The sequence below is a fragment of the Haemorhous mexicanus genome, chromosome 8 (assembly GCF_027477595.1).
Source record: "Haemorhous mexicanus isolate bHaeMex1 chromosome 8, bHaeMex1.pri, whole genome shotgun sequence".
Classification (NCBI taxonomy): domain Eukaryota; kingdom Metazoa; phylum Chordata; class Aves; order Passeriformes; family Fringillidae; genus Haemorhous; species Haemorhous mexicanus.
The window spans coordinates 22,742,999-22,757,875 of NC_082348.1; the positions used below are offsets into that span (position 1 = coordinate 22,742,999).

General features: G+C 37.9%; 1 protein-coding gene across 1 annotated transcript in view; it reads right to left on the reverse strand.

Annotated features, from left to right (window-relative positions):
• TTN (titin) overlaps nt 1-14,877 on the reverse strand; it is a 236,589-nt gene that overhangs the window by 88,505 nt on the left and 133,207 nt on the right. The window contains exons 178-197 of the mRNA XM_059852303.1: nt 12,029-12,079; nt 10,991-11,386; nt 10,524-10,799; nt 10,012-10,287; nt 9,720-9,859; nt 9,138-9,264; nt 8,788-9,051; nt 8,411-8,677; nt 8,015-8,278; nt 7,450-7,589; nt 7,197-7,323; nt 6,818-7,084; nt 6,460-6,726; nt 5,730-5,996; nt 5,502-5,641; nt 4,442-4,568; nt 3,548-3,690; nt 1,483-1,606; nt 358-624; nt 112-209 (exon numbers count right to left, since the gene is read on the reverse strand). Coding sequence (XP_059708286.1) covers nt 112-209; nt 358-624; nt 1,483-1,606; nt 3,548-3,690; nt 4,442-4,568; nt 5,502-5,641; nt 5,730-5,996; nt 6,460-6,726; nt 6,818-7,084; nt 7,197-7,323; nt 7,450-7,589; nt 8,015-8,278; nt 8,411-8,677; nt 8,788-9,051; nt 9,138-9,264; nt 9,720-9,859; nt 10,012-10,287; nt 10,524-10,799; nt 10,991-11,386; nt 12,029-12,079 — 4,028 coding nt within the window. The remainder of the gene's footprint in view (nt 1-111; nt 210-357; nt 625-1,482; nt 1,607-3,547; nt 3,691-4,441; nt 4,569-5,501; nt 5,642-5,729; nt 5,997-6,459; nt 6,727-6,817; nt 7,085-7,196; nt 7,324-7,449; nt 7,590-8,014; nt 8,279-8,410; nt 8,678-8,787; nt 9,052-9,137; nt 9,265-9,719; nt 9,860-10,011; nt 10,288-10,523; nt 10,800-10,990; nt 11,387-12,028; nt 12,080-14,877) is intronic.

Sequence of the window (14,877 nt, forward strand, 5' to 3'; positions counted from 1 at the left end):
ATGGTTTTAACATGCTCATCACAGATTTCAGTGTGTTCCTTTATACCATTATAACTAATTTTTCCCCTCTATCTGAAGGAGTTACTGAGATTAAAAAGTGTCACTACGGACCTTGACATTTGGACGAGAAATTTCACATTCAAACCGAGCAGATTCTTTTTCCTTAACCTCAAGGTCAGTCAGGGGCTTAAGGAAGTCGACACGAAGAGCTGTAAGAGAATAGAAAATTTTAAAATTTTTAGTAGAGGGGACTATATGCTAGAGAAGTAAAAAATCACCAACATTGATACTACTGCCAGTCATAGACATTGCCTTTACAGTACCCAGACATTTTGTAGAAAACTGTGAATTACTCACGCTCCACATTGAGAAAACATGATGTCTTAAAATCCTTAGCATCACAGGCATATGTTTTGGCATCGTCCAATGTGCAGCCACGGATGATGAGTTTTCTGACTCTGCCTTCAGAAATGATATCGTACTTCTTTGATTTGTGAATTTCTTCTCCATTTTTGAACCATTTAACTTTTGCATTTTCCCTGGAGACTTCACATTCCAGTACTGCAGTGGCTTCCTCTTCAACAGTCTGGTCCTCAAGTGGTTTAGTAAATTCAACTGGGGGTTCTAAAGGAAACAGATAAATTTTTGATAGAAAAGATCTAAATTACAGCCAGTCTTCTGCTTGTGGAATAGAACTGTCCCATGCTGTTTACTAATTTTCTTTGAATAATCAAAAAGGCTCTTAGATGTCCCTATTGAAGATTCCTAAAAACATTTTTTATTTTTAATACACAGACATTTTTTGTTAATTCAGGTTAATTTCCTCATTTTCAGCCTACTGTAAGATTAGACTGAATTATATCTTTTTCCATGGGGTTTTTAATTAAAAATCATTACAAAGCCTTGCAGCTCAATTTCTTTAGCTGAACCATACCCGTGTAATCTCAGTGACTCTAAACTGTGAACTTAGAGAATACTTAGGGTTTTTTTTTTCCAATTTTTCCTTGAATTACTGGATCAGTGTGTGCAGCTCCTTTCCTTCTCAAAGACAACACAGCCTGCAAGTAGTACAAGTGGGTGTACAGACAATGTTATCTTGTCCCTGGACTGATGGTGCAGTCATACTCTGACAGGTTTCTGGATATTCAAAAGAACAGAAAAAGCCACTGGGAGCCACAAAGGATGGCATCCATGGGGCCTCTTGGGGCCAATTGAATGTTCAAGACTGCAGCAAAGCCCTGGAAGTCCTGATGAACTGGTTTATCTCCCAGATTTGACCCATTTCCAGTGTTTTCCCTTGTTCAGCTCTTCTGTGAAGTGCAGAGATTTTTAGTAGGTGGCTTTTTTAATCAGGGAAGTTACCTACCAGTTGGATATTGTATATATGATCCCACTCTTTGTGTGTATCAGCTTCCTATTCCAGTGTGAATCCTGAATGGAACATTATTGCTGATTATGGTTTAACTAAAATGACTGACTTACCTTTCACAAAAAGATTTGCTTGAGTTCTGAAATCTTTTGCTGTCAGTGATACCTCTCCTGCATCTGTTAACTTGACGTCTCTGAGAATAAGTGTGTGAACTCTCCCTTCAGCACGGGTCACAACCTTACAAAATACATAAAAACCCCACTGTGAACATCTGCAACAAGTATTTAAGAAATATTTCATGAAATAGCATGCTATTTATGATTTGTGGAGTTTGGTTCTCCACTTTCAAGTGAAATTTTGACAACTTCCTTTTGTATATACTAGATATAGCTCAGTCCTCAAAGTTTTGAGGATTTTGGGACTGACTTGGGATGATGTCTATTTTGAACAGGTATTAATAAATACAAAAATAAGAAACTTTATGGGAAAAGTTGGCATTACTGCTGGCTACATGTAAAGGAAGATCTTTTTCAGCAATAAAGAGGTTTGGCACCCCCCACATACACTCCTCTGGAAATGCCAATTTATCTATCTATTATTAAAATTTGGTAAAAACTTCTGCCTACAAGATTAGTTTCTGTGATGACCTATTGCAGAAACTGCTTTGCAATCACAGTAAATAAAAAAAAAATCACTTCAATGAATGAATAAAGGTTATAAATGTTCAGCTGAATGCCAGCCACAGACGTAATAAAATTGTTTGAATTAGCAAACAGCTAAAATGAAACTTGTACAGTTAGATTGATTCTTAAAGACAGTTGTAAATGTATTTCAAGAGGCTATTTTGAATGGATAGAAAGCATTGAGTAAATATATGGTTTACCCTCAATTTCATTCAGATAAAGTTTAAACTGTTCAAAGGATACTTTGACTGTATATGTAAACTACATGAAATCTGACTTTTTTTCATGTAATTAAAATGATAGCTCAGACAGAACAGACCAAATAATGTTTCATTATACAGAATTAAACAGAACATATAATATTTTTCTTGCCAGGCAGTCATAACTATCAATCTACTGCACTGATCAATAGCTTCTCACATTTTTATTCTGAAACTCGGGAGTAATTATCTTGATTTATTTCATGACTCATCTGCTGAGTTTCAACTTTGTTTGAAATCTGTCCTTAAATCTGTCCTTAAATAGGGTCCCTTATCATAATGATCTGTTTTGATTTTACTATTTCTACATTCTATTTTTTATTAAATATTTATTTATGTAAATTTCTTAAAGCTCAGAAAGATCTAGCAAAATCTGAAAAAAATGTGTTAAAAATTGTATCCAAAAGAAATAGCAATCTGTACCAAAGCATTATTAGCAGCATTATTACAGGTTCTGAAACTTTGTTAAGTCATGCAATGCCTTGAAAGTTTACTTTGTCTTAAATTTCCAACTTTTATTTGAATTTGCATTACTATTTTAGGCCTAGTATGCGAAAAAGAAGTCTTACCCAGTAATACCTATTTGCATTTCTTAATGTATTAATTTATGTTTCTTTATTTATTTCCCCTATCATTAACTTTAAACATTAAATTGACTGCATTCCAGGCTGCTCAGATCTCAGAGCTAAGAGCCAGCACTTGATGAAGGGTTAAAAATAGCTAGTGAGAAGTGCTTGACAAGCAAATCTGCCCAGAGAGTTATCTGGAGAGCCAGAACAAATGCCTGAAATGGAATTTGAATCCTCTTAATCCCCTTATATGTTGAATTGGACTGCAACTCAGCATTCAGGGGAAAAAAAGGCCTTTCCTGATAGCACCTTTCAAAATCCTCTCATGTAACCACAGGTAACCCCAGCAAAATCATTCAGTACCCTTGTGGCTGAGTCTCCAACAGAATCAGGTACAAAATCACTGTTGTAATGATTGATATTTTGGAACCTTAGTTTCCCTTTGTATGATAGAAGATTGTAGCATTCCAGAATACTGGAATTTCTGGGAAAAACTGTTGTATCTGATTTAGGGATGATTTAGCATTTGAGGCAGTAGTATTACAATATTGCTGTGCCTTAGTACTTCTGCTGGGAGAGAATAAATAAGAAATAAAGAAGGGGAAGAGACTTGTAAGACAAGAAGGGGAAGGAAACATGAGAAAAAGCAAAGTTTAGTTTTTTTACCTGATCACTGGGCTCCAGTTTCTTTCCTTTCAGGAACCATTCTACTGGGATTCCCTCATAAGAGAGTTCGCAATCGAAGGTTGCTGATTCCCCAGCTGTCACTGTTACATCCTTGAGGGGTCTCAGCAGGCCAATTACTCGAGCTTGGTAAGGAGAAGACATAATTTTTAGATTAGTCACTTCTACCCAAGAGAGAGCTGCTGCCCTTACGTACTAATCTCCATGGTGGCTTCCCTCAAGAGAGCCAGACATCGCAATGCTGCTCTTTAAATTCCCTAAATAGAAGAGGCCAGCCTGGGTTCCTAGGGGAGGGCTGGCCACCTACAATTTCCTATTTGCAGAGCGTGTTTCTTTAAATTGAACAAGGTCAGCAGGAAAGTTGCTCTGCATCTGTCTCCTTGCCAAGCCTTGCATGCCTGTTGCTAGATAAGGCATGTGTTTCCAAAATAGCGAGGGCTAGGATTGGAGTGGGAAACAAGTGGTCTTCAGCCGTGTAGTCTGTCCCTGTCCATCAAGCTCTCAACCTATCCCCAGATATCACTGTTATCCTATCCTTTCCAGCTAACGTGACACTTTGAGGCAGCAGAGCCTTTGCTTGCAATATTTGATTTCATAACAGCATATATGATGCCAGACCATCAAGCAACCTTCAAGGCCATCTCCTTAATTTTATTTCTCCTATGTGAATAAATGATAATAAGGTTAAAAACACATAGGACGTTCCTTAATGAAAAAAATTGAGACAACCTGAGCAACTAATCCCTTAGCTGCTGTTTTGGAAAGGATTGCTGTGGGTTCAATACAGTATAGAGATTTGCCACCCATTCCAAAGAGGCAGTGAGTACCATGTTTTCACTTAATTAATCAATTAATTACAGTTTAAAAGACACTCACGTTTCACTCGAAGGTGAGCACCAGACTTGGCATTTGCTGCTTGAAAATCTACTCCACCAGCTTGATCTAAGCGTACATTGTACAATGTAAGGAAGTGCTTTTTTCCTTCCTCCTTGATTTCACATTCCTGCAAAAACAGAATTGAAATAGTTTTTCCAGTATCTTTTTTGTACTACTCACCAAAAGAGCCCCTACTTCTCATACCATGAATCTGTTTTCTTCTACTCCATTCCCAGCTCTTGGGCCCATGTGAAATATACCCTATAAACATTCATTCATAGGTCTTTCCTTTCAAACTCTCTTCTTAATACAGTTGGAAAGAAAGGGGAAGAGGCAACACATTTCTGTGCTGACTGAGTAGACAACACATTAATATATATGTAGCCCAGTCAGAGGCCTAGTTCCCCCACGGGAACTAGAAATTGCTAAGCTTGTGTTGTGACCTTTCCTCAAGAAGACCTTTCCTTTTTTTATTGAGACAGTGATTTTCATGACACTTCCAATCTTTCTGTATTATTCCCATTTGTGCCATTACTTAGAACCCAAGTTATTGCCTATTGTGATTGTATTGTTTCTTTAATTTCCAGATCTTTCCAGCAAGGAGTTTATAATATTTGATTAAGCTCTATACCATTTAACTCCAATTTTAGCTGTAACAGAAATGCAAAAGAGTTTGGAAATGTGATCTACATCTATTAAAACAGAATATAACTCAAAACCCATAGGAAAAGGTATGAAATCAGAAGTCTGCATTTTTAAATGCCATTATGTTTAAGTGAATTCCACAAGGTCTTTGCACTTTGCATACATGATTGTTAGGTATTGTTAGCAATGCAGAATGTACCATTTTATGCAAAAATAATTTATTATTTAGCTGGTTTAGATTATGTTTGTATTACATTTAAAACATTATTAATTTAAAAACCCACTATTTTTAATATAGCGACTCTTCCTGAAAGCAGGAAATCAAATTTAGTTTCTGCAGTCACCCTCCCTCATACTCCACTTCCCTGCAAAGTGTTGGGACACATGTAAAAAATATAATGAAATATTTGCTTACAGCTGATTCAGTCAGGGGTTCTCCTTTTAGCTTCCAATTGCCATGGACACCTTCCTCAGAGATTTCAATATCAAAGCGGGCAGTCTCTGTCTCAATCACCTCCACACTGTAGAGTGGTCGCACAATCTCAATATCCCGGTCTGGAGAAGAAAAAGGCAATTGAAACTCCTTCAGTTTCTAGCAGATCCCAAAAGACTTCTACAGAGCAGCCCATTAAAATAGCCATACCTTCAATATCAAGCTTAGCAGAGGTTTGGTCGGTACCACAGTCACAAGTGTACTGTCCAATATCTTTCTTCAAAGCTTTCTTGAGAATAAGGATTCTCTTTTTGCCATCAGCCTTAATAACGACATTCTTTGATGCAGTAATTGGCTTGCCATCCTTCATCCATTTCACAGGGGCATCTGCTTTGCTGATTTCACATTGTAGGATTACTTCATCTTTCTCCACAGCAGTGTAATCCTGCAGCTTCCCAGTGAAATAAGGGTCTCCCTCTGCAAGCAAAAGTTAAGATACACTTCAGTCTGAAGGTTTAGTCTTCTAGAAAGAACAACTAGTTTCTACCATAAAATATATTTCCTGTTTATATCCCCCAAGAGGGATTAAATGTAGTCTTTATTCACAGTTCTGTTACATAAAAGAAAACAATAGACACTTAAAAATTTATTCAGGGCATTACTAACATTACTGACAACATTCTTTTGATGCTCTAGGAGTTTTAGAGCACTGTTTTACGTATGTACTTACTAACTTTGCAACTTTACATGAAATTTTAAAGTTATTGTAATCATCCTTTGCGAATAGGTAAATGGAGACCCAAGGAAGAAAAACAAATTGTTAGATTTTCAAAATCATAATTTAGATTTAGGCCAACCCCAAGGCCTTCTGATTACTAATTTTTATTAATACAACTCTTCTGATAATATACATCAGGTAAATTCTTTTGGATATTCTTACCAAGAACAGTGAGTTTAGCTTCTGAGGATTTGCCCATAGCTTCCACTTTTATCTGAGAAGTATCATCAATAGTAAGATCTTTGATTGTGAGTGTATGGAATTTGCCATCATCCGACATTGAAACCACTTTGCTGGTATGTAATCGTTGGTCATTCTTGAACCAGACCACAGTGATATTTTCATGGGAGAGTTCCACAGTGAACTCTGCAGTTTCTCGCTCCTTCTTTGTTACATCCTTGAGAGGAGTGATGAATTTCAGGCGGATACCTACAGCAACACAACATGTCATAATGTTATCAACAGAAACTATGCAAGTATATGGTGCAAAACTTTCCTAGAAAGACAAAGTCTAACAAACCTTCAATAATTAGCTTGGCACTTGTTCTTTTATCCTCAGCTTCAAATGTGTATTTCACTTCATCCTCAAAGGCAACAGATTTAATAATCAGAGCATGCTTTGTTCCGTCTGAAATGATTTCGAATCTTTCATCAGGAGTGATCTCTTCTGTTCCTTTCAACCAGCGGAAAGTCTTGGGCTCTCTGGACACCTCACATTCAAACTTAGCCTCATCCTTCTCAAAGACCTTCACATCACTCAGTGGAGTGATGAAGATAAGAGGCAGTTCTGAAATCAAAGAAGAGCTCTTTCAGATCAGTTCATACAGTACTTTCTGACACTAGATTTGTCCTGATGCCCTGAAATACACATGGAAATGTTGGCCAAATGCAGACTGTACCTTTCACTTTCAGATTTGCAGCACTTTTAGCATTGGCAGCTTGGAAAGACACTTCTCCAGTCATATCAAGTTTGCAGTTATGAAGGACAAGAATATGCTTCTTCCCATCTTCAATGATTTCACAGTCCTGGTGATAAAGAAACACACACCCCACCGCAAATATTAATATTCTAAGAAGCCACTAAGAACACACTATTATTAATCATGTTTTTCTACTGGAAATGATGGTCTAAAAATAAAGAAGAATCCTTACAGGTGAGGGTGTTAGGGTTTCTCCTTTTAGCTTCCATACAGGATGGACATCAGGCTCAGAAATTTCAATTTCAAAGCGTGCTGTTTCACCAACAAATACTTCCACTCCATACAGTGGGCGCTCCACTTTAATTAAGCGAGCTAAAAAAAAAGAATCAAAAGTTTGCATCTGTTTACTCACAAATTGTATACCATAGAAATGTAATGCTGGAAAGCACCTTAAGTCTCTCCCTTTTCTTTCTTTTGGGCATTCAAATGCTACAACCAGTAAATGTTTATCTAACCTCTTCCTAAACAGCAGCAAGGGCGGTCTACAACCTCCTTCTGCGTCTGAAAATGTAGATATTTTTGGTAAGAATATTTTTCCTAGTAATTTATCCAGATACCTGTTACAGTGAACTACACTGTTTTTATTTCCTGATGGTAACTGGACAGAGAAAGTAAGTTTCTCCAGTAATAATCAAATATACTGTCTCTTGTAATCACTGTTAATAACTTTAAATCCAGATATTTCAGCCATTGATCACAACAGCATCCTTTTCACAGGTACATTTACGATTACTTACACTCAACGCTGATATTGGCACTTGTCTTGTCGGTTCCACAGTCACACTCATAAACACCTTTGTCACTCTCTGCAGCCTTCTTGATCTTCAGGATGCGGCGCAAGCCATCCGTTTTTATGGAAATCCTGTTGGAAGCTATTAGTTCTTCCCCATCTTTGTACCATTTTACTGGCACATCTTTGCTAAGTTCACACTCCAGAGTAATATCATCTTTCTCTACAGCACTGTAGTCTTGTAATTTCACAGTGAAATATGGGTCGGCCTCTGCAAAAGCCATAGTGGATAAGGCAAATTAATTATACAAATATATTAAAATGTCAATATTTTGTCACTTTCTACTTATAAAAATGATGAATATTTATTCTATAGCAGGTTTTGAATTATTTATGTAATTACCTAAGACTTTCAGGTTGGCTTGTGTGTTCATGTCCTTGACTACGGCCTTTATTTCTGAGATATCATCGAGGGTTACTTCTCTCATTTCTAGTTTATGAACTTTGCCTTCTGAAGTAATCAAAACTGTTCTGCTTGTGTGAAGTCTCTTATCATTTTTGAACCATTTCACAGGCATGTCTTCATGAGAAAGCTCAAACTGAAAGTGGGCTGTTTCCCCCTCTTTCACTGTTTGATCCTGCAGAGGTGATATGAACTTCAGCCTCACACCTGTAATGCAGACACATAAATACAATCAGAAAAAAGGCTGATGTAGTCCTGAAAGATATATTATTTATATTTCTTTTTTGTTGTTCGTTGGTTCATGAGAAAATACTTGCCTTCCACAAACAGTCTTGCTGTGCTCTTTTTGCCATCAACTTCGGCAGTGTATTCTCCCTCATCATCAAACTGTGAATCATTGATAACAAGAATGTGCTTCTTTCCATCTGCAATGATGTCGAATTTTTCTCCAATCTTGATGATATCGGTGCCCTTAGACCATATAACATTGGCCTCTCTGGTAAGGACACATTCAAACCTTGCCTGGCGCTTCTCAGGAACAGTGACATCTTTCAGGGGCACAGCAAAGTCCAATTCGATTTCTGGAAGCAAAAGGTAACAAACCATTTGTAAGGAGCTCCGTGTGAACCCTGTCCAGGCTGGTGCCACACCCCGTGGGGCACTGTACCTTTTACTGTCAGGATGGCTGTAGTGACAGCGTTCAGGGCCTGGTAAAGGACTTCGCCAGCTTGCTCTAACTTGACTTTGTGTAAGGTTAGGAAGCGTTTTCCTCCTTCAGCTTTGATTTCACACGTCTGGAGAGATGACAGACTTTGTTAAATACAAAAACCAACGTAATGCAAATGCTTTCCTGCTAGGTGTTTTTAATAAAGGGATTTTCATAAACACTGTATACATTGTAAAGAGTCAGGTAGGAAGGATTAGATTGTTTTCCAAGGAAAGTGAACACTTTGACTCAATAATTAAAATATGGAGTACATTGCTTCAGCATTCCATACTTCTTTAGAATGTCAGAATCATTCCCACAATGTATGTAGGATATTTCTATTAGTGCTTGAATTATGTGCTGTAATACTTGAGAAATTAGCTTTTATAAGATATAATCCTTACTTAGAGAATCCATTTTTTAAAAATAATATATTCTGGACTGAGTGGCAATGACTGGTCTCATCATAAAGATAAGATTCAAGGAACCTGTTCACAGTGTTTAATTGAAATAAATTGTGTTTTAAAATTCAAGGATGCTTACAGGCGAAGGTCTCAGGACTTCCCCTTTCAGCTTCCATTCACCAGGAATATCATCTTCAGATATTTCTGTATCAAAGCTTGCTGTTTCCTTCTCATAAACTGTAACATCCTCTAATGGCTTCAGAAGCTCAACTTCACGTTCTACAATGCACAAATAAACACATGTATGATTAGATCAAGTTTTGACAGAGCCTTATAAAAATTCAGGTTACCTATAACGTTTGTTCATTTAGATGTTTTTCAACACTGGCCTACCAGATGATTAAATATAATCCAAATAAAAGCTTCCTTACCACCAAGGGTCAGTTTAGCTGGGTATCTGCGACCTTCAACTTCCACTGCATATTCTCCAATATCAGCAGGACCAGCATTCTTGATTTTCAGGAAAATTTTATTTCCTTCTTTCAAGATTTCTGTCTTGTCAGTGGGTTCAGCAGGGATTTCCTCATCTCCTTTGAACCATTTAATGTTTGGTGTATCCTTGACAATGTCACAGCTGAAAGTAGCTGTTCCTTTCGGTTTAACATGCTGGTCTCTTATGGGCTTTACTAACCAGTCCCTTATAATTTCTGCATGACAAAAAGTTACACAAGAAAACAGCTTAGCAGACTTTTATTACAAACAGACATGTCATAAAAAAGAAGAATAAAGAGAACTAAGAGATTTTGTACTGCAATAAGCTTTTGACAGCTGTAAAAATCTTATCTGTCCACTTATACTGTAAGACAACGAGAAAAGGTTTTCAGAATTTTGAAGCAGCCGAAATATCCTCGAGAGAAAAAAGAGCATGATTTTTGTTACTTACCTACTACCTTAACACAAGATGAGCATGATAGTTCAGAGTCTTCCACAGTAACAGTGTAAGTGCCAGCATCAGCATCATCTGAATCCATGACTGTGAGGGAATGTGACAGACCAATAACACCCAGAGCAAATTTCCCAGGCTTGGCTTTGATGATTTTACCATCCTTTCTCCACACCACATTTCTTTCTTTGTTAAGTTCACATGTTAAGTACAGTGGCTGGGTTTTAATGACAGTCACCTCTTCATCAAGGGTTTTCACAAACCGCACCGGGAGTTCTGTGGGAAACAAATTATTTTGATTTGTCTCCTTTATACATAGAACATGTGATGCAGAAATACCTTATATAATATGTGTAGTCATTGAGGGAAACAAAAGCATGCATCTACCAACTACTGTAAAATTACAAAGCACCAGTTCTAGTTTGAGGAGTGGCTAAGCCTATTGATAAATTTGAAACATGGAATACCTTCAACAATAAGTTTGGCTGTAGAGGTCTTCTCTTTGTTGCCCAGTTTTAACACACAAGTATATTCACCAGCATCAGACAGCTGGACATCAATAATATGCAGCTTCCTATCTTTGCCATCAGCAATAAACTTGTGTTTTGGGCTCTCTCGGATATTGCTTCCATCTTTCATCCAGCTGGTAATTGCAGTGGATGGTGAAATAAGGACTTCAAAGATTGCAGAAGACCCAACAGACTCAGCTTCTTTTAGCACGATATCTTTCATCTCCTTGACAAACTTCAGCGGTACAGCCTTGAGCTGGTAAGTAAATGGAGGCTCTTCAGGAGGTTTTTCACCACCGCTGCCTGGCCTGAGTTTCCTTCTTTCTGCATCTGCTGGTGAGGGTGTCTTCTTGGCTGTAATTCAGATTCAGAAGTTAATAAACTAATCCTGATTAATTGCTTTTGATTGTAGGCTGTGCTGATTTTGGTTGGGGGAGATTTAAGAGTCTTGTAAGTAGCTTGTATGGGGCTGTGTTTTGGATTTGTGTTGAAAGCAGTGTTAATAATACAGAGGTATTTTTGTGATTGCTGAGAGGCACTTGCAGAGCCAAGGCCTTTTCTGCTTCTCATACAGCCCCACCACTGAGAAGGCTGGGAGTTCACAAGAAATTGGGAGGTGATACAGCCAGGAAAGCTGATCCCAACTGACCAAAGTGATATCCTACACCACACGGTGTTATGTTCGGTATATAGAGCAGGGGAAAGAAGAAGGTGGGGGGAGGAGGGGAGCATTCAGAGTTATGACATTTGCCCTTCAGGGGATGGAAGGGCATCCTGCATATGGGTGAGCACATCCCTGCTCATGGGAAGCGGTGAGTGAACTCCTTACCTTGCTCTGCTTGTGTGCTCTGCTTTTGCTTAACCCGTGAGTTTTCTCACTCTCACCCTTCCTATTCTTTCCTCCTTCCCACCATAAGGGAGTGAGTGAGTTGCTGTTTGGGGCCTGATTGCCAGCTGGAGTTAGACCATGACAAGGTATTGCTTGTAATATCCTACCTTTGACTGGACTGATACCCTTCGGAGATTCTTCTTTTGGGGGCTTGGCCTCTGAAGTAGAACAGCAAGATTATCAGAAATGTAGTTAAATAAACATACTTACTAAAACTAAGACAAGTATTTATTTTATATATCAGATTTTTTCTTCTTTTAGTTATCTACATGTAAAAGGGGAGGAAAAGACATAACAGATGTCTATTTTTGTAGAGAATATACTGCCTATATCTCAATAGTAAGTTCAATATCCTGAAGCATGGGAATGACCTATTCAGCAGTAGAGCCTAACAGGCAACTTAAAAGCTCCTATTTCCTTATTGTGGTGTTATGCCCATTAATTTGTAAAATTCTGTCATTCCTTGACAAAATAGTTTAAGCGCCTATTAAAATTATATGAGGTCTTTTTTTAAAAAACCCACACACTTTTATTAATGAACACCACAAAAATATAAGCTGTGTAAATTAAATATATGTTTCAGCACAATGCAGAACTTTTACAAGTGAGGGATGTCCTGTTGGTAACCTAATTTGCGATGAATCATCACAGACTTTTGAAAATATTACCTGAGCTATGAGGCCTCTGGTTACCTTTTTGTGAAGGGAAATATGAAAGATACTTTTAATGGGAGAATGATATGAATGAAATGCAGGACAGATTTTGTTGCAGTGGATGGAAAAATGAATACTAAAAAAAAAAAAAGTGAGAGTTTTCCTGAGAAGACAATGGCACACAGAACAATTCATGAAGTCTCAGAAAAGTGTAAGACTAAGACAATGAACACTGATCACACAGCTGTGTGTACAGACAGGTAAGACAAACAGGTGAAGAGTGGCTGAATGCCAGTAAAGCCAGCTGACAGACTTGATGGAATTGCAAATGGTGTTACTGAAACACAAAGGCGGGTGGCACTCTCCTGAAGCAAATGGTACAAGCACTTCGTGGAAGAATTTGGCATCAGTCTTCCTCACCTCGCTTTGCATGAGACTTTCCTGGAACATCCAGAACATCACGTGATTCTCCAGGTGCATCCAAATTCTTATTTTCACTCTCAAGTCTAGCGGCCTGCTCAGTCAGGTGAGCAGGTTCTGATTTCTGGTATTCTTTCTCTCCTTCTGCTTTCTTTGAAGTTATTACCTTACCTATGCTTGAGGAATCAGTATCTTCTCCATTTGCAAGGATCCCTTTGCTTGATGATACTTTGTCTAAGAGCTTTCCTTTCTCTTTTTTCATGGTACCAGATGTGCTTTTTCCAACGTCATGTTCAGGTGATGCTTTCTCATCTGATATACCTTCTGTAGCTTGCTTTTCTTCAATTTTACCTTTTCTGCTTTTGTTAGCCTGAGTTTCTTTATGTTCATCCTGAATTGTATGAACTTCTTGAATTTGTTTTTCATCTTGACTTTGTGGTGGCTGAATAGCAACTTTCATTACTGACTCAGATACAATTCCCTTTTGATGTTCTCCTGTGGAAACTTCACTTTCCATTCCTCCTGTAATTACTGTATCAAACTCTTTTTCCACAGGCAGACTTTCAGGGACATTTGACTGCCTAATTTTGCCTTTTTTTAGGTGAGTGCTGAAGATAGTTTTTTCTTCCTTCTCTGGTAAAATCTTCTTGCCTGTCTTTTTGTCACTTAGGAGTGCTTTCTCAGTCAACAATTGCCCTAAACCCTCCTCATAATGACCTTCTTTCTCTGAAGGGTATTTTTCTCTTGCTTTAATTTCTACTACTTCTGACTTAAGAAAAGATGGCTTAAAGATGGTGTGAGGTTTTTCTCCAGGAACTTCCTCATCTTCAGTGGGGTGTTCTAGGTCAACATCTTGTTTCAATCCTGGCTGAGTCTCCCCAGACAGGTCTAAGGAATGTACTTCTGCTGATGTAAAATCCAGATTCTTACCTTTCTCATCATCTTGAGTATCTTCCATTTTCTTTGCTTCTTTGTTAAGAACCTTATCTATAGGAGTTTCAGGTACTGTGCTACCAGATTGCTTCAGCCTCTGAATTTTACTTTGTATGTCATGTCCCTTCATGGATTCACCAAGAGCAATTTCATCTTTCTCTGGAGTAAAACCTCCTCTCTCATTTTCATTTCTAAGCTGAGAAGTTTCAGCTATCTCTGCCTCTATGATATCCTGTACAAATGAAGTTTTATTGTTACTATGAAATTTTTCAGGTTGCAAACTTTTTTTTGGTTTTTTCTCTTTTCCTAGAAGTCCTTTCTGGTCCCTAGGCTGATCTGGCTTTCTGGGTTTAGGTACACAAGTTGATTCAATTTCTTCTTTTTCATGGCTGGGAATCTTTCCTTCATGAAGAACACTAAGCTTTTCAGAGACCTTCTCTATGGCATCTTCCCTATGAACAAGGAATTTATTTTCATCCTCTTTTTCTTCTCCAGAATCTCTTCCCACACGTTCAGATGTTATAGAAATCAATTTAGCTTCCTCATCAGGTAGTGGTAGCTCCTCCTTTGTGTAAGTAATGTGATCCATTTCAGCTCTTAATTTCTCACCTGTAAGGGTAGTCTTTCCTGAAACTACAGGTGTCATTTCTGGTTCCTCTTCCTCAGAAGCCAGGACAAAATATTTAAGAGATACTTTCTCCTGCTCATCTATCTCTGAATTCAGTATTCCACCAGCTGTTTCCAGTGAGATTTTATACTCAAGTGGCTCTATGGCCGGAACTGTCTCTTTAGGACTTACTTTCTCTTTTACATGCAAGCTTTTTTCAACTGAAATCTTCTTCAACACAATTGACTCAGGCTTTTCTTCTTCCACTGAAGGCTTTTTATCTCTATGTTTTAGTACAGATGGTGCATCAGGCTTTTCTGCAGCTACAAAGGTTTCATAGGTA